The sequence below is a fragment of the Panthera tigris genome, chromosome D4 (assembly GCF_018350195.1).
Source record: "Panthera tigris isolate Pti1 chromosome D4, P.tigris_Pti1_mat1.1, whole genome shotgun sequence".
In the NCBI taxonomy this organism is placed as follows: domain Eukaryota; kingdom Metazoa; phylum Chordata; class Mammalia; order Carnivora; family Felidae; genus Panthera; species Panthera tigris.
In genome coordinates this window covers 16,481,417-16,506,585 of record NC_056672.1, presented here as the reverse complement: position 1 = coordinate 16,506,585, position 25,169 = coordinate 16,481,417, and the positions used below count along the sequence as shown (strand labels likewise).

The following is a 25,169-nucleotide window of genomic DNA, read 5'->3' as shown; positions in this document are numbered from 1 at the left end:
TTTCGATCCTGGTGAGGTGAAATGCAAACATAGATGCTGGCAAGGGAAAACTGGGTGTGTAATTACAGGTTAATATCAAGTCTATGATCCTTATTTTCTGTTTATAAATTGTATGAAAAAATGGCTTGCTCTCACTTTCTCTCTACCCCTGCCACCGCCCCCCCCCCAATAAAATGGCTGTTTGTTTTTAGACTTTGACCCTGCTACTTTTCTTGAAGGAAGGCTTGTTGGCACACAAGACTTATAAGCGACTAATAGAGTTGGTAACTTCACATATTAAGTAATTTTCTTTATGAGATAGAAATAACAACATCTGAGTCAAGTGTAGGAGTCATCCTAGAAATCTTTAAAATAACTGTTATAGGGAAATGTTTATGGCACAGATTTTGGTACACGTATCTCCAAACTCACTGAGTTGTATGTTTAATAATAGGAACAGATTTTTGTATGCCAATTGTCCCCCAATAAAGAGAAAGTAACTGATATAAAAAAATAAAATAAAAAAGAAAGTAACTGATATAAGCAAATTACCATCGTTGATGAAAAAATTCTAAAAAATATATTTTTAAAATTGTCACACTTCTCTGGAACTCTTAGGGGTAATCTTAAATCCACTTACGATGTGGGCGATATGAAGAGAAAAATTAAAATTTTGCAGAGAAAGCTGGAATAAAATTGACGGTAATTCTCAGTGGTGTGTGCAAAAATTACAGAACCCTGGGGCTGGAGCTAACCTCTTTCTTCCATTTCCAAATGGACTGTATCTAAATAATTCCAGAAGTGAGTTGGCTCCCTAGTCTCTGTGCACACCTCTCCCCCATCCACATCAATCTTCATCATGATCTGTTGAATACATCAAAAAAGTAGGAAGGAAGTCTTTCCTTAAAGCATTTAGAGATGGTTGAGATGCATATGATAAAGTTCACAAAGGTAAAGGGAGTTTTAAAGATCAATCATAACATTGGAGCTCTTGGGTGGCTCAGTCCGTTAAGCGTCTGACTTCGGCTCAGGTCATGATCTCGAGTCCGTGAGTTTGAGCCCCAAGTCGGGCTCTGTGATGACAGCTCAGAGCCTGGAGCCTGCTTCAGGTAAACAAAATTAAAACATTAAAAAAAAAAAAGAAAGGGGTGCCTGGGTGCCTCAGTCGGTTAAGCGTCTGACTTCGGCTCGGGTCATGATCTCACAGTTCACAAGTTTGAGCTCTATGTCGGGCTCTGTGCGGATCGCTCAGAGCCTGCTTCAGATTCTGTGTCTCCCTCTCTCTGTCTGCCCCTCTCCCACTTGCATGTGTGCTCGCTCTCTCTCTCTCAAAAATAAAATAAACATTAAAAATTTTTAAAAAGCTCAATCATAACACAATGCCAAAAATAATATTTGGAAGTAACCCTTAAAGAAATACACGAAAAATAGTTTTTCATATGTACTGCTCCGCACAGCAAAGCAGTTTGGAAACAAGTCGTCCAAATTAATTAATTCTCTGCAGAAAAAAAGGCTACGTGTGTCTACTTCAGTGAGAAATACATAAACTGACAAGCAAGGTGACAATTTCTTGTTTATAACTCTGATGCTATAAAATGAGGACCAGCTTGCAGCTTTTAAAATAGCAAGTGACCTTCTGCAACTCTGATTTCAACCACTCAGCGGGTTTTTTTCCACCAAAGGGGCTTATTTTAGCCCTCACTAGACATTTCAGCAAACGGTGCTCTCCAAAGGCTGCAGCATCTCTGACACGGATTACACAGGTGGTTTCATTAGAATCCCACATCCTGGGAGCGGGGAAAGTTGAGTATATCTTTAAAAACTGCTGCTTTCAGTGTTATTACCAAGAGCGCCGTGGCCCAACTGTACCAAGGCGAGAAAGCTGAGACTCCACGCTATATATAGGACTAGAGGGGGTTGCATCTGAACTTCCTAATTCTTTCTCCTCCCCCTCCTTTTTTTTTTTTTTTTCATGAGACAGTACGGCTTCTTCTTGGTGAACTATACCCTCTATTCATTTTCCTCCACAAGAGATTTCTTTTAAACTTGGAAGTATCCTCCCTAAAATACTGTATCTCAGCCTCCATCAAAATGATTAATGAATTTTTAATTTATCACTTGCCTTAAGGATCTAGAGAACCACTCAATTCTCTGTTTCGTTTGTACTACTAGTGTGAAAGTGGAATTCTTAGGGGATTTACTTTGAATGAATGCCAGGATATCTCTACGGACTTGCTCAAGGCGAGTTTTAAGTGCCTGTGTTAGGTTTTTGGGATATCACGATTCCTCAGAATCCACGCTCCGAGGCAGTATATATATATATATATATATATATATGGTTGAAAAGTGAAACATTTAACCCAGTGTGCATTTTGCTTTTTGACCATAGACCGCTAGTTTTGTACATTTTCTGTCATTAAATAGAACAAGTGTACTGGTTAGGATGCACTAGGAGACAGTGTCAGAGAGGACAATGTCAATTTTAAGACCTTTCTGGTTTTTCTCATCTCTACTTAGTGATTATTGTTTTTCTAGCATAAATAGAATTGTGCTGTCAGCATAAAAACATCAACAACCTTTAAGCTTAATTAAAACAGCCACCTATCAGTGACGCATAGCCTCGACAGGAAAGTAGTATATTTTTAGCATTTAAGTTTCTCGAATTCTTTTAAGAAGGAGCTGGGGCATAAATAACCCACAGTCCCTTTGTTGGCTCACTTTCACCGTCTAACCACCATTACTCCCTCACCAGTGAATTAAGACAGCTTCTGGTCTCCTTTTCATACAAATTCTATTGCCAATTATGTTATCAAAAACTGGCATAACAGATTTGTACTTCATGTGGACTGAAACCAAAATGTGCGTAGAGTTCTTCAGAAAAAAATACACTAACAAAATAAGAGACGATGTCCTTAACTATAAAAAATGATGAAAAGGTGATCCACACAGTTCAACAAAATAGGAACACAGAGAAAACCAATGAAAAAATCAGATAAGTAACAGTAATATCTGAGCAAAGACTGAATGAATGGGTGGTTAATAAAATGGCTAATATTTTCTCAAATTTCGGGAGGCTCGGGTAAGAGCATTTTAATAGAAGGAAAGGAAGCACAATGTAAAGCATAAAGAAAAACTGAAAGAATCTATCCAGCATTTGTGTTAAAGCCAAACGAAAAAAGCGTCACGAGCAGCAAAAGAAATGAACCATCAAGGGGCGGCTTTCTTAATAATTTAATAACGGAAAGCTGTTTGGAATCGCCACGTGTTTTGTTTTATTGCGATGGTATATGTCTAACTTGGGGAGAAATTATAGTTTCTTTTCTTCAAACTAGCTAATAAAATTGAGAAGGAGTCTATTATGAAAACATTACATTTCAAAGTTAACTTTCACAGTGAAAGATCTCCTTCAAAGAACCATCAGAAAACATCAACTTACTTCAATGTCCTAGAGTTGATGAGTTCTAAGGGAGCTATCTTGTAAAACAGCAGAAGCCAATATGGACCCCTTTAGACTTCTCCTTTGTGCCCTTTGGGACGTCACTTAATATCTTAGAGTCTTAGTGTCTTTGGGTTTGATTTTCTATCTACAGAAGGATTTAGCAGCAGAGACATCTTCTAAGGGCTGTGTGAAGCATGGCGACTTGAGTCTGAGGGGCTACGTAGGAATTTCTCTTTGTTTTGATTCATAAGGGGAAGTCTTTCAGACTTACAGACAGTGAGGGTACAGCTCACAGTCTGAAAAGCATTTGAAGAGTCTCAGAACAAACAAGAACAAGGTAAGTCAGAGCCCATTAAAATCCTTCCCTGCTCTCTTGAAAAAAACTGCACCTCCATACCCTACCCAAAGGACAATTAGTGGGTCACAAATGATGAAAACCTAATTATGAAAACTGCTCAGGGCCATCATTAGGATTGACTTCTTCTATTTGGATTTTGTTGGCATACGGATTGACCGTTAGGTAATTAATTTTAAAGTTTATTTATTTATTTTTGAGAGAGAGAGAATCCCAAGCAGGCTCCACACTGTCAGCACGGAGCCCAACGCAAGCCCCCAACTCGCTAACTGTGAGATCATGACCTGAGCCAAAATCAAATCAAGAATTGGATGCTTGGCGGGGGGGCACCTGGGTGGCTCAGTCGGTTAAGCGTCTGACTTCAGCTCAGGTCATGATCTCACGGTCCGTGAGTTCGAGCCCCGCGTTGGGCTCTGTGCTGTCAGTTCAGAGCCTGGAGCTTGCTTCGGCCCCCACTCACAATCTGTCTCTCTCTATCAAAAAAATGAATAAATGTTAAAAAATAAAAAATCTAAGAGTTGGATGCTTGGGGCGTGTGGGTGGCTCAGTCGGTTAAGCATCCAACTTTGGCTCAGGTCATGATCAAACTCAGGTTTGTGAGTTTGAGCCCCGCGTTTGGGCTCTGTGCTGACAGCTCAGAGCCTGGAGCCTGCTTTGGATTCTGTGTCTCCCTCTCTCTCTGCCCCTCCCCTCCTCGCACTCTATCTCTCTCTCTCTCTCTCAAAATAAATAAATAAATAAATATTAGAAAAAAAAAAAAGAGTTGGACGCTTAACTGACTGAGTCACCCAGGTGCCCTGGATTGACCGTCAATTTCCTCCTCCTCCCCTTTAGTCAATGTACTTCTGACCTTAAGGAAAAACGAATTCAGAGGAAATCTTTGGAGGTAACTTTTACATTTTCAAACATTTAATCTAAAATTTTAAAAGTAACTTGATTACTTAAATAAGGCCTTTAATTGACTAGTGTTTTAAAATAAGTTTTGTCTAAGTCATCTAGCACCAAATCGTCCTACGACAAACCTGTCTGAAAACCACAGAGCAGTTCCACAATGAGTCTTACAAATGTGACTCAAATTTAAAGAGCAAAATTTTTTCTCCTCAGCGTTGAAGGCATTTTGTCACAGGAGAAAGTTTATATCCTAAAATAAAAGCAAAGCAATAATAAAGTAAAACAAACAAACAAAAAGTCTTTCCAGCTTGGAACACTTCCAACAGATCTCCCCACATTTGTGAACATCACAGAGGTAAATCCTGTACCTGTTGAGCAGGAGAGCCTCTGAAGTTGGTTGTATCTTCTGCCAACAAAACCCAAGTGTATTCACCTCCAGTCACCTGGCCATCAAATGCCATGTCTGTGTTCCATGGCCCATGTGGAACACGTGGTTAACCTTAACCAGTTCTTCCCCAATAGGTGCTTGAGACTATGGTGAAAGTGGTACATATCCACTCCAGTCAGTGGAAAAGCAACTCAGGGCTCTCACCAAGAGCCAGTGTCAAAGCTCTCAATGACCTGAGACGCTCTTCTGACGTGGGGGCTATTTCAGAGGCTGCCTTATAAGCATAGACATTTCCTCCCTCCACAAGCCATAGGCAGAATCTCTCTCTCCTTTCCTCTTCCTTACTGTGGAATGTTTCATATCTACTATGGCTTTTGAAATTGAGTATATAAAGTAGAACTGGTTTTCTGGCAGCTTCTCAATATTTATTGATTGATTGATTGATTGGCTGGTGGATTTTAGAGTTTTCTTACGATGTTCTGAATTCTGAATCAAAAATTAATCCCAAACTCGTATCTCTAGGAAAAGTCCACTGAGGAAGATCAATTTTGCGCATTTTTGTAAAAAAAAAAATTTAACGTTTGTTTATTTTTGAGAGACAGAGAGACACAGAGTGTGAGCAGGGGAGGGGCGGAGAGAGAGGGAGACACAGAATCTGAAGCAGGCTCCAGGCTCTGAGCTGTCAGCACAGAGCCTGACGTGGGGCTCGAACCCACCAACTGTGAGATCATGACCTGAGCTGAAGTCGGACGCTTGACCGAGCGAGCCACCCGGGCGCCTCAATTTTGCACATTTTCAACTGAAATTCGAAAAGGTGAGTTGGAATAATTTCCTCACATAGTGAATGCTAGCACATTAGGAAAGCTGTATTAGTGGGGGTACAAGCATGTAGGGACTAATATGCATTCATGTACAAATACTTGAATTGCATGTATGTCTTTGTATTGCTTATAATGTCAGCCATATTTATATTTGTTTATAGAGCCTTGCTGGTCACAAAGTACTTTTGTATCCATTATGCCATTTACTCCAGTTGTGGAGAATTCCTGCACTCAGCATGATACTAAAGTGGGTGCAACGTATCAGTGGGTGATTTTAGATCATCTTTGTGAGGCTATTGAAGAAAATCTAGAAGGATATGGATTTGAATGACCCTAGAAAAGAACTATAGTTCCCTGATCCTAGGACACTCTAGAATAATGCATGGCTACGGACTGGTCAATACAATAGTGTGACCACGGTAGAGATCCCAGAAATGTGACAAATGGAGTTGATTAGCCCAGTCCCCATACTCAGGAAATTTCTTTTAAGATAGAAAGCAAGATTCCAGAAATAGCAGCCTCTCCTGCAGGTGGCAAAGAACAAAGGGGTGTTAAAATTTCAGAGGAATCGAGTAAGACCTGACCAAGGTGATCTGGGTAGGTCTGGGAGGTGAGGACAGGTGGATTTACCTTGAAGCTATGTCTGTACAGCATTTCATCCTTTATGTTGAATGTACCTAAACTTGGGGCATTTGGAGATTGGTTGCCACCTTCTTTTTCAGCTGCCTCTGGTTATCCTTAATGCTCATTTTAATCTGGTTTCTTGTTTTTGTTTTGTTTTGTTTTTTCAGGAGCAGGGATGGAGAGAAGACGCTGGTACATAGTTCTGGTTTGACTGTGGTTATTAACTGCGTCACGGACAGGGTCATCCCACCCCCTAAGGTCTTCCTCCCTGTGAAGGAGGCAGGGCTGGCCATGGTCTCAGGCTAGAGTTTGAGCTTCTCTCAGGACAGTCTAGTTGCCAGCAAGCCCCCCTCTCCACCACCCTACCCTTATCTTTGGGAAGTGGCTGTAACAAAGGGAATGTCTATACATAGGATCAAAGCTCCCACCACAAGGGGGGAGAGTCATAGTTTTTCAAAGTCATTATATGCAATCCACCTGATTTTTCAGATGAAGAGACGGAGCCTCAGAAAGCTGAACCAAGTTTGAACAAAGTCACATGGCGAGCATGTAGAGTAAGGACTCTCAATTTCAATGTGGTCCCTAAACTACCTGCAAAGGGCCTGTGGTTGGGGAAGGGAGCAAGAGGTATTAGAGAACAGTGGAAGCTCACAAGGTGTCTTCTCCAAAAGCAAGACAGGAAAAACAAACAACACTGCATTTTCCTTTTCCCCTATTGCTCGAATCATTTTTCTCATTTAGTCTATTTTTATCCATTTCAATGACTAAGCAGACAGTTGTTCTGGAACCGCGTGCCTACCTGTCTTTGCTACCAGTGCCATGAGAGGGACGAGGGAAATATGTAGCTAGAGTTAAATTCTATTCCCTGTACCATATCTGAACGAGTAGTTAAATATGCATAGAGAAATGTATATTTATTAAATATACATGTGAATATGCATAGATAGATTTAAGCAGTTATAGAAGATTGATCTGTAGAAGCGTGTGTCATTAAAGGTGCTGCCTTAAGACCATAGCACCTGCTTCGTGTTAATAAGTAACAATTAAAACAGCAATCTTGATAGAATCCCCCAAATAAAACACACTAGCGATATCCACTCTGTCTCTGTGTAGACTTCATAGAATAAAGTGGTAGTGGAAGGGACTGGATCACTTTCATTCTCCTCTCTTTTTGTACTCTCCTCTATTAATACTCGGCATCTGGAACAGGTAACTTTTTTCAAAAAAGAGGTTTACGTCTAGTTTTGATGCTTAAAATTTCAGGCTCCATAAATAGAACACACAAGAAAGATGAAACTAAATCTACATTTAAGATTATATAGGCGAGACCAAGGAGTTCATATTTCTTTGCCTTTATCTGGAGAGAAAATTACTAAATACGACAGCCAACTCAGGTAATGTGTGTAAAAGGCAGTTTATCCCCTTAGCCTCACAGCTACCTTGATGGATTTCCCCTACTGTTTTTAAAAGCATATTTGCAGGGCACCTGGGTGGCTTGGTCTGTTAAACATCCAACTCTTAGTTTCAGCTCAGGTCATGATCTCAAGGTTTGTGAGTTTGAGCCCCACATGGGCCTGTCAGCACAGAGCCTGCTTGGAATTCTCTCTCTCCCTGCCCCTCTCTCTCCCTTTCCCTCTCTCTCTGTCCCTCCCTTACTCACTTGCTCTCTTTCTCTCTCAAAATAAATAAATAAACTTACCCACAAAAGTATGGCCACCTAATCTTTGACAAAGCAGGAAAGAATATTCAATGGGGTAAAGAGAGTCTCTTCAGCAAGTGGTGCTGGGAAAACTGGACAGTGACATGCAGAAGAATGAACCGGGATCACTTTCTTATACCATACACAAAAATAAACTCAAAATGGATGAAAGACCTAAATGTAAGACAGGAAGCCATCAAAATCCTCGAGGAGAAAGCAGGCAAAAACCTCTTTGATCTTGGCCGCAGCAACTTCTTACTCAACACGTCTCCAGAGGCAAGGGAAACAAAAGCAAAAATGAACTATTGGGACCTCATCAAAATAAAAAGCTTCTGCACAGCGAAGGAAACAATCAGCAAAACTAAAAGGCAACCAATGGAATGGGAGAAGATATTTGCAAACGACATGTCAGATAAAGGGTTCGTATCCAAAATCTATAAAGAACTTATCAAACTCAACACCCAAAAAACAAATAATCCAGTGAAGAAACGGGCAAAAGGCACGAATAGACACTTCTCCAAAGAAGACATCCAGATGGCCAACTGACACATGAAAAAATACTGAACACCACTCATCATCAGGGAAATACAACACAAAGCCACAATGAGATACCACCTCACACCTGTCAGAATGGCTAACATGAACAACTCAGGCAACAGCAGATGTTGGTGAGGATGAGGAGAAAGAGGAACACTTTTGCACTGGTGGGAATGCACACCAATGCAGCAGCCACTCTGGAAAACAGTAAGGAGGTTCCTCAAAAAATCAGACATAGAACTACCCTATGACCCAGCAATTGCAATACTAGGTATTTATCCAAGGGATACGGGTATGCTGTTTTGAAGGGGCACATGCACCCCAATGTTCATAGCAGCACTATCAACAATAGCCAAAGTAGGGAAAGAGCCCACACGTCCATCGATGGATGAATGGATTAGAAGGTGTGGTATATATATATACAATGGAGTATTACTCGATAATCAAAAAGAATGAAATTTTGCCATTTGCAACTACGTGGATGGAACTGGAGGGTATTATGCTGAGTGCATTTAGTCAGAGAAAGACAAATATCATATGACTTCCCTCATATGAGGACTTTAAGATACAAAACAGATGAACATAAGGGAAGGGAAGCAAAAATAATACAAAAACAGGGAGGGGGACAAAACATAAGAGATATGGAGAACATAAGAGATATGGAGAACAAAAGAGATACGGAGAACAAACAGAGGGTTAGTGGAGGGGTTGTGGGAGGGGGGATGGGCTAAATGGGTAAGGGGCACTGAGGAACCTACTTCTGAAATCATTGTTGCACCATATACTAACTAATTTGGATGTAAATTAAAACAAACAAACAAATCAACAACCTTAAAAAAATTAAAAAGAAATGAAAGCATTTGTTTGGTTATTTGGACTATCTTGTTGTCTAGCACCTCACAGATACATTATCAATCATCTTTTTTTTTTTTAATTTTTTTAACGTTTATTTATTTTTGAGACAGAGAGAGACACAGCATGAATGGGGGAGGGGCAGAGAGAGAGGGAGACACAGAATCGGAAGCAGGCTCCAGGCTCTGAGCCATCAGCCCAGAGCCCGACGCGGGGCTCCAAATCGCAGACCGCAAGATCATGACCTGAGCTGAAGTCGGACACTTAACCGACTGAGCCACCCAGGCTCCCCTTATCAATCATCTTTGAACTTAAATGGGCTTTTGTTAAGAGTATTAGTCCTTCGGAATCCCCCAGCCCATCTGAGAGCAACGGCGGGGAGGGCATACAAGAGTCTCCCCTTTCTTCTTTGCTTGCTTGCTGGGTACCCCTTCCCCAGCATCCCCTCCCTACCACCAACCACTGCAAAATTTTACCCCAAAAGATAGAACACATCCTCATGCCAGCTTGCAGTGAAATTCCAGCTAAACCCAGTTAATACTCCTGCCTAAATATTCATTTGCAGCTTACTTTTGTCCCTGCCTTATTTCATCGCTTTTCCTCCGATGGGATTTTGAGAAACCCAAGGATATGATTCTTGACATGTTTCATATTTTTGTTTGTTTATCCACATTTTGTTTTGTCTTACCAAGACCATGGAAGAAGCCATCTCTGATAAGAGATATGGCTCGGGGCAAGCCATACCCCCCTCTTCCTCACCTCCAGGAGGGTTTGTGGTAACATCATGCCCAGGACTTACAGTAAAGGACACACTGAATTGCAGTGATTTTTCTTCATGTCCACGTCGTAGCTGGTGAGGGCAGGAGCCACGGTCTGCTGGTTGTGAGTGCCTGGCACATTTCAAAAATATGTTTTTGAAAGAACGCCTGGCAGTCTGAGGTAGTAACCTACGTTGGAATTTAAGCTTTACCACTTAACTCACTCTGTTCGAGGAAAATCCCCTAATTTCTTCATCTGCACAATGGAATGATTTCGTCACTACCCACTTGAAGGCATTGCTATGAGGTTCAAAATGGCTAACGTGCATTTTCTACACTTCTCTCCTTACATTGAGTCTTAGGTCCTTAACCTAAGAAGTCTGTAGTTTCTTTGGTACATTTTTAGAAAGACAAGTTTGGATTTTCTGGGGGATATTCCTGACTCTGATGATATTCCTTAAGCTTACTTTTTGGGATCTGCGTGCTTTTGCTTATACACTTGTTTGATGCTTTTTATAAAATATTTATTTATTTATTTTGAGAGAGAGAGAGTGGGGGAGGGAAAGAGAGAGAGGGAGAGAGAGAATCCCAAGCAGGCTCTACACCATCAGTCTAGATCCCGACGTGGGGCTCAATCTCACCAAATGTGAGATCTCGACCTGAGCCAAAATCAAGAGTCCGATGCTTAACCAACTGAGCCACCCAGGCACCCCTGTTTGATGGTTCATAAACATGTATTTTTATTAAACAATTCCAAGCTGTAAGGCCATATTCTACATGAACTAGTCCGGTTTTACAGCTGTTTTTATGATAATTCAGTATCAGAATAGTGTCCTGCTTGTACACAGTTCACTGTTCCTTCAGAAACCAGAGGAAGCAGACCAGGGCTTCTAACAGCCAGGCACGATGTTCAGAAATCCCATAGTGCCCTTACAGCCTTCAATTCACCCAGTCAAAAATGTGGCTAAAATCAGACTGTCTCTTTTGTCTGCATAGGGTTTGTTCTGTGATAGCTTGTCACCAGCTAGATTAGTATAGATGCTCATTAATCAAGTCAGGTCAGGGGAATCTGAGTGGCTCAGTCGGTTAAGCGTCTGACTTCAGCTCGGGTCATGATCTTACAGGTCACGGGTTCGAGCCTCTCATTAGGCTCTGTGCTGACAGCTCAGAGCCTGGAGCCTGCTTTAGATTCCGTGTGTCTCTCTCTTTGCCCCTCCCCCACTTGAGAGTCTCTCTGTGTCTCTCTCAAAATGAAAATCAACATAAAAAAAATCAAGTCAGGTCAGAAGGTCAGCTTTCCCACTCTGAGAGCTCCTTTGCAGCACCTAGAAGAGCAACAGGCAGGCAACAAACACCAAGCATGTTTTGCTATGGGAATGCCAACTAACTTGCGAGGGGCTCCCTTTTTGTCTGGTGGGAGGACATATAATATGATGGTCCAAAGAATCGCATTTGATGTTACTCAGACCTGAGCTCGTATGTTTATTATGCTTTTTTTTTTAAAGTTTTGTAACTTCTGAGCCTTTTTTTCATCTGTAAAATGGACATAAACATACTTCCATAATAGGCATAATACAATTGTTATGAAAATTAAATATAGGACGTTGCTCAGCACAATGTAGGTGCTCAATAAAAGGTAATTATATTGTCTGTAACAGCTGGTAATGTTATTAATTATCGTGAGATGAATAAAATTGCAATACCATTTCTATTATAATAAGGCGAATGCTTGATTGGTACTGTCCTAAGAACTTAGGAATATTAACTCACTTCATCAACACACACTGGTGGGACTACTATTGTTCCAGGTTTACAACTGAGACTCAAAGAGGCCATTAGGTAACTTGCTCACGGGAAAGGGCACACCCGGTTTTGAACTCAGGCAAAATTCAGCCCTAGAATCATACCACCACCCCACACTACTGATGCCTTTCTGCCCAGCGATCCTGTTGCGGATGTTTTCGTGAAATGAGTGGCAGTTTTCTGGATGGTGCAGGAAAGAACAGTATATCCCATTACTGCCGCTTGTCAAAGGTACCTACTTTTGATACCCATGGCAGGAGTTTGTGTCCACTAGATGGCGTTGTTGTGTTAACGAAACGAGAACCAAGTGAACGCTTTGGCTTAGGAGCCTGCTAAATTTGAGACCAGCCACGACAATCTAATTCCATGCCTCAAAGTCTGATGGAAGAAACCTCCAAACTTTACAGCATATCCAGAGAACTCTAAAGACTAGTGGCATCGAGAACTACTTAGGAAAAATATATGCTAGCTTTTTTCTGAGCATCGAAGTTTGTAGAAAATCTGGAGGCGTTTTGAAACCATGTAGTCCAAATGCATCAGTTCATAAATAAATAGACTGAGGGCCAGAGAGGAAGTGTTACTTGGAGAAGGGTACCCAGACTTGATGGCTTTGGCTGTAGTTCTCTTTCCCTAATACTTCCAACTGATTCTAAATCACAGAGAAACTGCTTTCTGAATTCTTGGAAGACTTTCTAAGTCTCCGTACGGGGCAGAAGGCTGCCCAAAGATGACGAGTTTTTGCCTCATTATGTTTTATACAGATGTTCAAAATCAGTAGCAGACTCACACACTTAGATATTAAGGAAAAAATGGAACCTATTTCTTTTTCTTTTTAACATGTCTCTTGGAAATTGAGTGAGCCCACCTTAAAAGACTGTCCCTATTGGTTGACAGTGCAGTTCGTGGGTATTAAACCCAGAGCGGGTAACAGGGTAATAGATAAGCAAAAGGACTCTGGAATCAGACTGTCCTGGTGGACCCGAAGGACCCTGGGCAGGTCATGAGACATCTCTAAGCCTCTGTGTCCACATCTGTAAAATGGGAATCCTGCTTTTACTTATAAGGTGTTTGTAAAAATTAAATGTGTGCGAAGTGCCTGTGACGTCATTAAAAAACAAGGTTAAAGGGAGCAATAATAATGAATAATGAATTTTTGTTGCGATAGCGGATGTTCCGTTTTCTGTGTCTCTCAGTTGTGAATGTCTTTACAGGGGCTTTGTCAATCACCTCTTCAGTCACGGTCACGTGCTAAATTGCTGAACGAGAGAAATAACGTTTCAGGTTGTATAACTGTGTAACATCACTTCTTCCTCACCCAGATGGCAGAAGTAGCCAAGGATACATATGGCATGTGCTTCATTATGTGTTCACGTCAACTTTATTTAAAACACTCGTAGGCTCCGGGCTCCTACTCACAGTTTAGACAGAGAAGGTGACTGGCATCCAAATAATAACAGCTAAGAGCAATTGAACACTTGCCGAGTGTCCAACATCCCTCTGCTTTGCGAGTATGAACTCATTTAATTCTTACTTACAACCGTGTGATCTAGGAACTAACACTTTTCTCTTTTTAAAGAGGAGGAAGCCGGGATCCAGCAACTCATCCCAGCTGAAAGAAGCCAGAGTCAGCATTTGAACTCAGGTGGCCTGGGTCTTAAGGACTCTGCTCGGCCAGGATGAGGTCAGGATGAGAGGGGGAGGTTGCTCCAAGGTTCCTGAGACCGAGCTTGCTCCCCAACCCCCAGCCCCCAAATACCACAATGAAGCCTGATAGAGACCTGCAGCCTCGGTACCCAGGAGGCTCATGTGTTAAACCATCAATATTTTTATGGCAGTTAGTTGATGAGCTCAACTGGTTAAACATTTAATAGACTCCTGAGCTTAACAGGGTAAAACAAAGTCGTAACAGGTCGGGAGAGGGCATTCCTAGGGACAGGGCACTCTTGAGGACCACGCCTTAAGGGATCAAAGCTCACTGCAGCCAAAGGAGGGTCAGGTTGCTGAAGCAATCATGCCATCGTGCCTGTGACTGGCCCTGTTCGCTGTAACTCATTTGTTGCTCGTATGTTCCGTGACGTTCCAGACTACCCTCTTTTCACAGCCAGGGATTCAGACTCTATTCCCATGTAGAATTCATGAATTCAGATTTACAAGAGGCTTAGCCATCTTTCTGGTCTACCCCTCTGCCTTTGAAAAGAAGCCAACTGAGGTCCCATTTGCTTACGGTTTGTCCCAAGTTATCTTAGAGCAAGAACCAGAGACCTGCTCATTCGGTTATCACATACCGGTTCTACATCCCTTCCCTATTTTATTTTAAATAGTATCATCACTCAGAATTCTTGCTGAAATTCCCGTGTTTATGCCAAATTGAGCCCAAATTCAACAGATAGGTTCTGTTCTTTACGGATAGCGTCTTTCCGTTTTCAATTCCTTCTCTCCTCCTTTGCTTGACATAAACTTTTATGGGGCTGGAGAACAATGCCATTTATTACAACACACTTTTTAAATCAGACAGTCTTATTATTATCATTTTTTTTTTTTTTCCTTAGAAGCCACGAATGCAAGTCATTGACTCTAGACCTGAGAAAATGCCCGGCCTAAACAAGACCATGGCGGCTTCAAAGCGCGATTGCCAACAGCGAGGTGGGGGAGGAGACCGCCACTTACCGATTTCAGTCATCGTTATCCCGGGTGCTAGCTGCCCGTTGTTGAAAGAGCTATAGGTAAACAAGTTGGGTACGGAGGTGAGGTCATAGATAGGTTCTTGCTTTATCTGTTTGATTCCAGTCATGTCAAGTCCCGACTGATCAGGGGACGGCTGGCCGGAATCCACGCTGTAATAGCCCTCGGACTTGGGCAGGTCGATGACGTGTCCGTTGGCGTAGGCGCCGCCGGCCTCGTTGCTCAGGTTGCCCAGGCCGTTGCTGATGCTGCCGCTGTAGACCCTGGCGAGGGCTTCCGCCTCCCCGCTCTGCTGCTGCCGCTGCTCCTGTAGCCGCTGCTGGTGCTTCTGCACCTCGGCGTACAGGCTGTCCCTCTGCTTCTTGGACATCCTCCCGAACTTCACAGCTGCGTTGGAGAGACAAGCAGAAGAGGGCACTTGGGGTTATCATTCCCGATCCATCCGAGGGGGGTCACGGACGGTTGTCCCCTCAGCATCCAGCGCACAAAATCCCAGCACCATAGCGGAAGGCCCCATGCGTTCGCACCCCACATTTGGTGAAAGGCTATGTTCAGGGGTGTTGTGCTGGTGTATGAGCAGAGAGAGAGCTAACCATGAGCTAGGAAGGAATGCCAGGACTTAAGTTTATTTCTGATGGCCATGAAGTTAGAAGGCATATTTCCTGGTTCTTTCTTACATGTGTGTGGGGGGGGGGGGGGAATCCACAAACCAAAAACTACAAATGGTACCTGCTGTTAAAATGTCAACCAACACTCAATATTAGCTTCCCCTACTAAGCATTAGGGTTCCTAGATTGTTGGGTAGGGCCCTATTATTTCACGATTTTCATTTTTTTAAATCTCTGGACATGCCTCACCTTTTTATTATAAATGTTTATTTATTTATTTTTGCGTGAGAGAAAGAGAGAGAGGGAAACACAAGCGGGGGAGGAACAGAGAGAGAGGCAGACACAGAATCCGAAGCAGGCTCCAGGCTCCGAGCTGTCGGCACAGAGCCCGATGTGGGGCTCGAACTCACAAACTGAGAGATCGTGACCTGAGCCGAAGTTGGACGCTTAACCGACTGAGCCACCCAGGCACCCCCTCACTATTTTCTACACAGCATGTTGGGTAAGACCAACGCTGTGGGGGAGGGTGATAAATGCAATTTTAAGTAAGTATTTGTCTTCAGCTGGCTTTTGGGATCCAATTCAAAGAATATTTGGAAAACAGCAATCTTGTTAAGTCCAATACTCAGCAAGGAAGCCCACAGCTACCCCTCCTTTCTTGTTCTACCAGCCCCAAGTTTTATATTGCCCTTCTCTTCTGGCAAAATCCTTAACCATCGTGAGGAAAAAGGAGGAAAAGTCTGTTAAGAGGTCACAGAGTAATCTGAGGATGCTTTGATCTGAATTCATGGTTTCTTAACTGGTAGAGTTTGACCTCCTGATTTGTTACGGATATTGACATTTTCCCTCACAAACTGTCAACTCCCAGTTTAGGCTGTGAATATTTTAAGTGAGAGGCCACCTTGTCTGCAGCATCAAACACTATGTCCTGCAGTTCATGTTAACGGTGGGGACTACGGCAAACTTGGAGGCTCCTCTCGGAGTTTCTATTTTCTTTTCTTTCGTGACAGTGTTCTCATCACCTGTTGGTATTTGGAAGCCCAGGGAATGTAGAAAGAAGTGGAGGGTAGGAACAGGTCCAGTTCCTGGATTCAGTTAGTCGGCTTCGTGAGAATGATTTCTGAAAATAACTACATGGTGAAGTGCTTAAGGACTCTCCGGCACAGAGGGCCCACAGAAGAGATTCCTACTGTGGAAGAGCCACGCCCCCTCCCCGCTGGCCATGTTCCATCAGTGCTCGTCTTCTCCTTCTGTTGGCTACAGAGTTATCAAATTTTATCTGAGCATCGGCTGTTCAGAATGGAGACCACGTTTCCCAGCCTCCCTCACCGCCAGGTGCAGCTATGAGATTAAGTTCTGGATAAGAGGAGGTAAATAGAAATGCTGTGTATACTTCTCAGTGTTGGGGCTCACTGTTTTCTTCTTTCCTGCCTGCTGGATTGTGGATGTGAGGACTGGATTTGTAGCAGCCCAAACTTCCTGTTTTTCCTTAATCCTCAGTAAAAAAAAAAAAAAAAAAAAAAAAAAAATGTTCAGGCATGCTGATGCTGCCTAAATAGAAAAACAAAGGGGTGATTTATCCAGTAAGTTTTCTGAATGAAGACAATTCATCTGTTTAATTCAGACCAAACTCCCCTTTCTACCTCTACTGTCATTTTAATAGCATCTCGAATCATTTAGATCATTGTGTTTAACTTTGTTGGTAGAGATACTATCTTTATTAGGTTCTGTTTCTCAGAGACACATGGATTTGCTTATTAATTGCGGTGATATTTCCAGTTTGTCCATGGGGCAAATCCTAAAGTAAATTTTAGGGAAAGCATTCCTTTGTACCTTTATATTATAACTTTACAAATATTATATATATTATGTAATACAATAATTTTTAAATAAATATATTTATAAATAAATAAATATAAATTCTCTGGGGAAAAAACTTTTTATATCAGAAAAAAATAAATCATGATAACTTTTGATTCAGGAAGGACCCCCCCACCCCACCCCCAGCAAGATATGAATGCGACATTCTTCTTTATTTGCTAACCTGTCTTTTGCATTCAGGTAGGTTCAGAACAGCAATTTGTTACAGAACTCCTGAGGATGATACAAAATTTCTATCTATTGGTAGATTAAGATTTTGGTGGAAGTAGATTACTTTCTGAGTTACTTTAGTAGAAGAGCTTTTGCATTTGTTTGTTTAAAATCTATTAGAGAGCAAAGACTGAGAAGAGGAGGCTCTTCTATCATGGAGACATAAATGCAGTGCCTCCTTTTAAAACCCTTTCCATTTAAACCTTGCTTTAGATTTCCATGCACTCTATAGTTAGGTGAAATATACTTGTGGTAGATTGATTTCATTAATGACCCTGATTCCTCTTACCTATTTCTATGCCCTTCCTGGTGTAAATATGCAATGCCCTTTCATTCCAGGCAGGCGCCCTGCCTCACCACTTGCCTCAGGGGCACGTTGATGAGGGAGCTTAAGGCAAGCTGACAGGCGACAACCCCCCCCCCCACCCCCACCCCCAGGTGGGATATGTGTGATGTTCCTCAGGCACTCCTGGCTGCCCAAGAACAAAAGAAAGGGGGGAAAATGATAGAGATCATAGTCCTGAAGGACCTAAAAGTCTCCATCACCCCTCCAGAGTGATTGTGGGAAATAAAGGCTGAAGGAAATGGCAGATAGAACTCTATTTCTTTATGGCCTGCAGCGCATTGATAAATACTTGAGGCAGGCAGAGTAAAATGTTTCTCCAGGAACTAACTCCTTACTGTCTTCATGTTAATGCTTTGCTAGAGGGAAAACAACTTTAGCTTGACAACAGCTCGGCCTCCAGTACCCTGTGAGTCTTTAGCATACGAAAATCTCTCTGGAAACTTCCCCTGGACTTTACCTCCCCCAACCCCACAGTATATAACCAGTCTCTCCTGGTTCCTTGGCAGCTCTTCCTGCCCACGGGTCCTGTCCCCATGCTTCAATAAAATCACTTTTTTTGCACCAACAGACATCTTCAAGAATTCTTTCTTGGTTGTCGGCTCTGGACCCCATGAGCCCCACTGTCACCCCCCAAAAACCTCATCAATGTGACCTGCTTTGGGCCAGTGAGATACTGACATATGTGATACAAACAGAAGCTACAAAAGTTCTTAGGTGACTGAATCTTTCACCACAAAAAGGATGTGCCTGCACTAGCTTGCTAGACGATAAGGTCTTTGCAGAGAAGGCCATCTACCCTCAGCAGAGGCACAGACTGACCTCTAGCTGGCAGCTGATGAATGAGCGAACCCAGTTAAGACTCTACATTTAATAATTTTAGGTCCAGAAATCTGCTGTTGACCATAGATCTCATAATCCAGGCAAACAATGTCAAATCAGTAGGCTGTCAAGACCTCTGTCCTGGTAAACATCTGAAAACCCAATGGTGAATAGTGATGCCTTTTCCAAGGTATTGACTTATCAGGTCACTGAGCAAACTGAAATATTTTCAGAGACGACCTAAAGCTCCACTACATTTTGGAACTAACAGACTTCATTCTAAATAAAGAACTTTGCTGGCAATTACTCTAATATTATTTTAGAATAGATTTTTCCATTCATGTCAGAAACAGTGATGTCCTAGTGGTTTTGTGCCCCTTTCCTATCATAAAAGTAATGACATATTTGGGGAAAACAGTTACGGTACATGGAACAAATAAATCTACCCAACTTTCCTGACACGTATAGAATCCCTTTGTCACTATCTGTGAAAACATTTGTTGTATTCATAGGGGTATTTTTAACAAAGGCTGTATTACTGTTCTATTTTCAAGGATTAGCATTCTTCTTACCACTACCCATTAATCAGAATGGCACATGTTTTAAGTGTCTGCCCCTCTCAGACTTGAATCATTCTGTTAATGATTTTCACTTGAGTATAGAGGCAGCCTCTTGTTAAACTGCTAGCTCTCAAAGAAACTTGCACGATTCTGTATACATTGCAAGTGCCTTATAAATATTCAGTGATGGTGGTATTTACTCATGATATGCTCTTATCACTCACTCTGATCTCATACTAGCAAAGAACAATTTTATGCAAAGTATCGGGGATCTTTTCATTTTTATTTGGATTGTGGCATTCTAAGTGGAATGGAAGTTTTTGGAGTAACTGTAAAACAAAGTCATTGCTTCTTTGAAGATTTCTGCTTACCAACACACGACAACTAGATATATGCTGTTGGTTTCAAGAGAGCCCAATTGTAGAACTATCATCTGTGACTTTCTGTAGTCATTTTGGAAATTATTTTATCTCACAATCTTCTGGCTATAAAGTTCACCATGCTCATATCTTGTTGCTTACCAAGCAAACTGGTCTTAATTTAACTTTTTTCAGTTTCAAGGATGTGCCTTTTTTTTTATAGTGCTCCAAGCTTTGTAGAAAAGATCAGATTCAATCTACCCAACCTTATTCCTAATTTCAAAATATTCTCTCACATCCCTCTCCTTTTCCAATAGAACTTCCTGTGATGATCGAATGTCATCTATGCTTTCCAAAATGGTAGCCACAGGCACATGGGGCTATTGAGCCCTTGAAATACAGCTAGTGTGACTGAAGAAGTGAATTTTAAGTTGTATTTAATTCTAATTAATTTAAATTTAAATAGTGACATGTGGCTACCATTCTGGATATCGGACAATGCTGTTCTGGATAAATAGAAACCGAATTTGTGAAATCTGTCCTCGTAAGGTAGCTACTTACATGTCATTAGGAGGATGCCTATTCAATTATTGCAATGTGAGTATCATGTTTTCTCTTTGGGGCTCAGTATCTTCCTACGGACACCAAACATTTTTCTGGTTTTTATTTGTTTGTTTGTAGTAGTACGATTGGAAACAGTTTATCCTAAAGATTCCTGCAACTAACATTTACGAAGCTTCCAGTTAAAAAGAAAAGTAAATATGATGGTGGAGAATATGTGATGGGCATATACATGCTATCAGCTCTCACACATAAATACATGCATGTCTTCACCTTTAAAAATGTTTTTAAGTAGTCTTCACGCCCAGTGAGGAGCCCAACGCGGGGCTTGAACTCATGACCCTGAGATCATGACCTGAGCTGAAATCAAGAATCGGACGCTTAACCAACTGAGCTACTCAGGCGTCCCGGTTTCACCTTTTCATACACATAAACACACGCATATATATTCCAAGTGGATTTGATTTTTGATTCTCTGCCCAAACTAAATTTGAACAAATCTGTTACTGCTGAGTTTTTTTGTCTACTCATCTATGTGCCATGGCTAATAAAGCATGATCAAAGTGGAAATTCAGGACAGAATGAAAGTCCAGTGATTTTAAAAGTCATATCAAGCTATCTACAAGTAGCCATCCATGGTTTTTCAGTGGCCACGTAGGTGAAATAAACAATCTTGGTGCCATGCATCCCTGACAGAAAACAAATGCGATTATCAAAATGAAGATGCCACTTTGTGTCTGAAGGAACGTGGGCAAGGTGTATGTGGAAAGAAGCCAGGTATGAGGGCATCTGAACTTGGCTACTAGCACTACTGTGAAAGCACTTTGAAAATACCTGCTCAACCAGTAGAAGGTAAATATAATAAATTAATGGCAGGGGAAGTACCAGCTCTCATTGCTGGGTCCTTGCTACAAATAGGTAATCACCAATAAGTTCAGGGATTTTTAAGCCATCAATACCACAGGCCAGACATTACATATCAACAGGAGATAAAACCTGTTCAGCTACCCTGGTATTAGTAGAATTTATTTGGTATAAAGGAAATACTCTTGGTAATCAAGGTTCAGACGAAACTTCCTCTTGCGTAACAGGAAGAATGTTCTCTCTTAGGAAGAATCCTTTTTTTTTTCCTTCTGCTGGAACCTCTTATCCTCATTTCCAACCACCGCTCCTACCCTGGAGCATTTCTCCTTGTCATTAGTTTTACATAAGACACAGTTAGGAGGTATTTTGGAGGATGTCCCTGGCATCCTCAGAATGGTCTCTGGATCTAAAACCAAGATGGATCATTATCCTGAATCTCCAGTATCTTCAGACACTGTATTGCTTTTACTCGCAAGTTTATATGCTACACTACATTTCTTCCCCCTTGAGAAAAGATCGTGGCTCTGTCCATTAAATGACCCTCCCTCCCAACACACTTTTTTTTTTTTTTTGCCATGGTATTCAAACAATCTCCTAGATTTTGTAGACATTGGACCATAAGCCCATCTCTTGTCTATGATTCTGTTCACCAGCACAGACCAAAGATCCGCCCTTCCAAAAGAGACACTTCCTTTTATTGTAGGAAGAAGTAACAAAGAAAAATAACCAATGGCTCAATCTCTTTGCACAATTAGTGGAGTTTTTCATATACTGTCAATTAATATGCTGCCTCCATATAGCAGAAACAAAGTACAAAATCATCAACTAAAGTTCCCGTAGAATTGCACTAAATAAGTGCTTAAAACCACTAAATCCCCACCTTCCACTTTCTTCACTTTAGTTATGTGAAAGTACACATCCTAGGAGTATATTTACATGGCTAGCAAGTCTAGAAAAGCAAATAAACACAAAGTCAGGTAGTTAATAGAAAAGCTTGGAAACATGTCTCTGTAGTTTTAGAAGCTACCTCTACACTGAAGGGCTCAAGGTCAAATTCTTTTTATTTTCTGGATCCAATTTGCCTCATAGGTATACTTTGATGCAATACAAGTTTAGGTGAGATGGGAAGTAGAAAAAAGGTAAACTTTTATGATATAAGTATTTGGAGAATGCAAGCTAAGAAGTAAGCAGTTTTTAGGTTTAGATATCAAGACTTACGCAGAACAGATTCTATCCAAATGAGTAAAAGGCTCACATTTAATTTAATAACTCATAAAACTCCCTATATACCAAGAGATGGTGTATGCCAATTATCCCTATTTCTTTAAGATCTGGAAGTCTCCCTGTCTCCGTCCATCTCTCTGTCCTTCCTTCCTTCCTTCCTTCCTTCCTTCCTTCCTTCCACACTACCTTGAACTTCATTAGAAGAATGTGACCAGGAGTAGAGAATCTACAATGATTCACATAAAGAGAATAAGTACCAGGGGAACTGTCTGTCTCAGGCTCTAGGTAAAAGAGAATTCCATGGTTCATTCAACAAACATTTAGGTGCTTGCCTTTAACCAGATCCTGAGGATACAGTGAGAACAAGACAGAAGTGCCCTCAGGACTCAGGGTGGCTCACAATCTGATACAGGAGTGCTGTAGCCAGTGTTGGGGGTGGGAGGGTGGGGGTAAGGTGGGAGATAATGAGTTTAGATGAGTGCTTAAAAATGGAAGCAACACTAGATAAAATTCTTTGTGTGTGTTTGTCTCTTCAATTAATCTAAGAAAATCAGTGGGGGGCCCAGCTCACCCATTTGGGTCATATTCTGAGAAGGACACCAGTTACACAGCCCTTTTAAGGCTTGGACTTATGCTATAGCTTTTGAAATTTTCATGATGCTTTAGAAAGTCCATGGCCAATAATAGTAGGGCTTCTGGGCTTCCTATGGAAGTAGGTTCTGCTGCTTAATATCTCCACACACCAAGCAACTCATGTACTAGTCAGACTCACCCAGTGACAAAATGGTCCTGGTTTGCCTCGCATGTTCCCTGGTTTTAGCTCTGAAAAATCTCACATCCTAGGAACCACTCATGCACATGCAAACTTTTGAACCTTGGCCAATGTGGCTTTCACCTAACCTTATTAGTACAGCTTGCTCCACGAGCTCCAGCAAAGTCTTTCCTGTATTCCTATTTTATGGGGCAATGCGCAGTTTTTAGAAGTTCTGCCAGCACATCGTTTTCTTTTCTTTTTATCCCCAATTCCCTTTGTCTAAAATCCTTCCAATGGCTTAAATAGACTCCAGCAAAGCATCCATGTGAAAGCCTTTAATTTTTTTACCAATGTTTATTTTTGAGAGAGGGGGGGTGCGGTGGGGGAAGAATATGTCAGAAAGGGAGGGGCAAAGAGAGAGGGAGACACAGAATCTGAAGCAGGCTCCAGGCTCTGAGCTGTCAGCACAGCTTGAATTCATGAACCACAAGACCAAAACCTGAGCTGAGGTCAGATGCTTAACCAACGGAGCCACCCAAGCGCCCCACGTGAAAACCTTTAAGAACCTGGAAGGCATGTCTTACCATCTCTCGACATCCCGAGGGCAAGACACTTCTGCAGTCGGCAGTGTTGGCAACGGTTTCTGTTGGTTCTGTCGATTAAACAGTTTCTCTGCCTTGGGCAGGAGTAAGAGGCATTGTTTTGCTGGCTCCTCCTGAAGAATCCCTAGAAGAAAAGAGAATGGGAGGGAGATATTATTTATAAGAAGGAAAACGGAGATAATTAACATACACGTTTGAGACAATTAACATACACGTTTGCTATGTTTTCTACCGTGAATGTAATGGAGTTTAATAAAAAAAAAACAACTTTTTTTTTGATACTTCTCCTTGGATACCTTACAGATGATTTGCCTGGGGGAAAATATGTACCATCTACAGAGATAGGAAGGCATCTTTCATTCATTCATTTAATCAGTGTTTACTAAAGACATTTGTGCGCTGTGTTCTTTGCAAAGAAAAACAGGACAGAGTTCCTGGCATCAAAGGAATGGCAGAGGACAGTGTCACTGCTAAGCCAAATATGACAAAACTTGAGGGGGAAAATAACACAGGCTTATGTCAAGTGCTGTGGGGGACATTGGTCACAAGAGCCGTACTGAGGAGGGTGGGTTCAGCATGTGCCAGTATCTTCCTGGTTTCTAAGAAGCATTTTACCCATTTGAAAAACTTTAAATATGCCCAGAAGGCATCTGCAAGGTTGTTTTTTTTAAACCAGTGATGTGCCTTATAATTAACCATATTTTTAAATAAAGCAAATATAGTATATAAACTGTTCAATAAGAATAAGCAATAAATAGACTATAGAGATGTAGGAGGTTTTCGTGCAAGTTAGGTTTCTTTCTGGTACACAGTTAACTGCCATGAACCATACGTTACCATTCTAAATAAATCCATAACTGAGTTAATTATTAAAAAACTTTCTTTGGGGTGGCTAGGTGGCTCAGTTGGTTGAGTGTCTGACTTCGGCTCAGGTCATGATCTCGTGATTTGTGAGTTCGAGCCCCACATCAGGCTCTGCACTGACAGTGAAGGGCCTGCTTGGGATTCTCTCTCTCTCTCCTCACTCTCTGCTCCTCCCCCACTCCTGCTTTCTCTCTCTCTCTCAAAATAAATAAAAAAAAATTTTTTTAATTAAAAAATTCTTTGGATACTATGCGCCTTAGCTATCTTACAGAAAACCCTAAAGGTGGGGCTCCTGGGTGGCTCAGTCAGTTAAGCATCCAACTTTAGCTCAAGGCATGATCTCACGGTTTGTGGGTTCGAGCCCCACGTCATGCTCTGTGTTGACAGTTCGGAGCCTGGAGCCTGCTTCAGATTCTGTGTCTCCCTCCCTCTCTGCCCTCCCCCTCTCATGCTCTGTCTCTCTCTCTCTTTCTGAAAAATAAATAAACATTAAAAAAATTAAAGAAAACATTAAAAAAAAGAAAAGAAAAGAAAAGAAAGAAAAGAAAAGAAAACCCTAAAGAGGAAAATCTGGGTTTCCTCGATTATCAGCAGGAGGACAGAGCAGGGCTGGGACTAGGGTGTGGCTAGTCAGGTACCCATCTTGGCCACAAAATTTAAGGATTGCCAAAAAACCTGTCAATCAGGAT

The 25,169-nt window shown here is 41.6% G+C and overlaps 1 protein-coding gene across 1 annotated transcript in view; it reads right to left on the bottom strand.

The window, feature by feature from the left end:
* Positions 1 to 25,169, bottom strand: part of RORB (RAR related orphan receptor B) — a 192,109-nt gene that overhangs the window by 28,005 nt on the left and 138,935 nt on the right. The window contains exons 3-4 of the mRNA XM_042963461.1: positions 23,599 to 23,740; positions 14,814 to 15,215 (exon numbers count right to left, since the gene is read on the bottom strand). Of these exons, the coding sequence (XP_042819395.1) occupies positions 14,814 to 15,215; positions 23,599 to 23,740 (544 nt within the window). The remainder of the gene's footprint in view (positions 1 to 14,813; positions 15,216 to 23,598; positions 23,741 to 25,169) is intronic.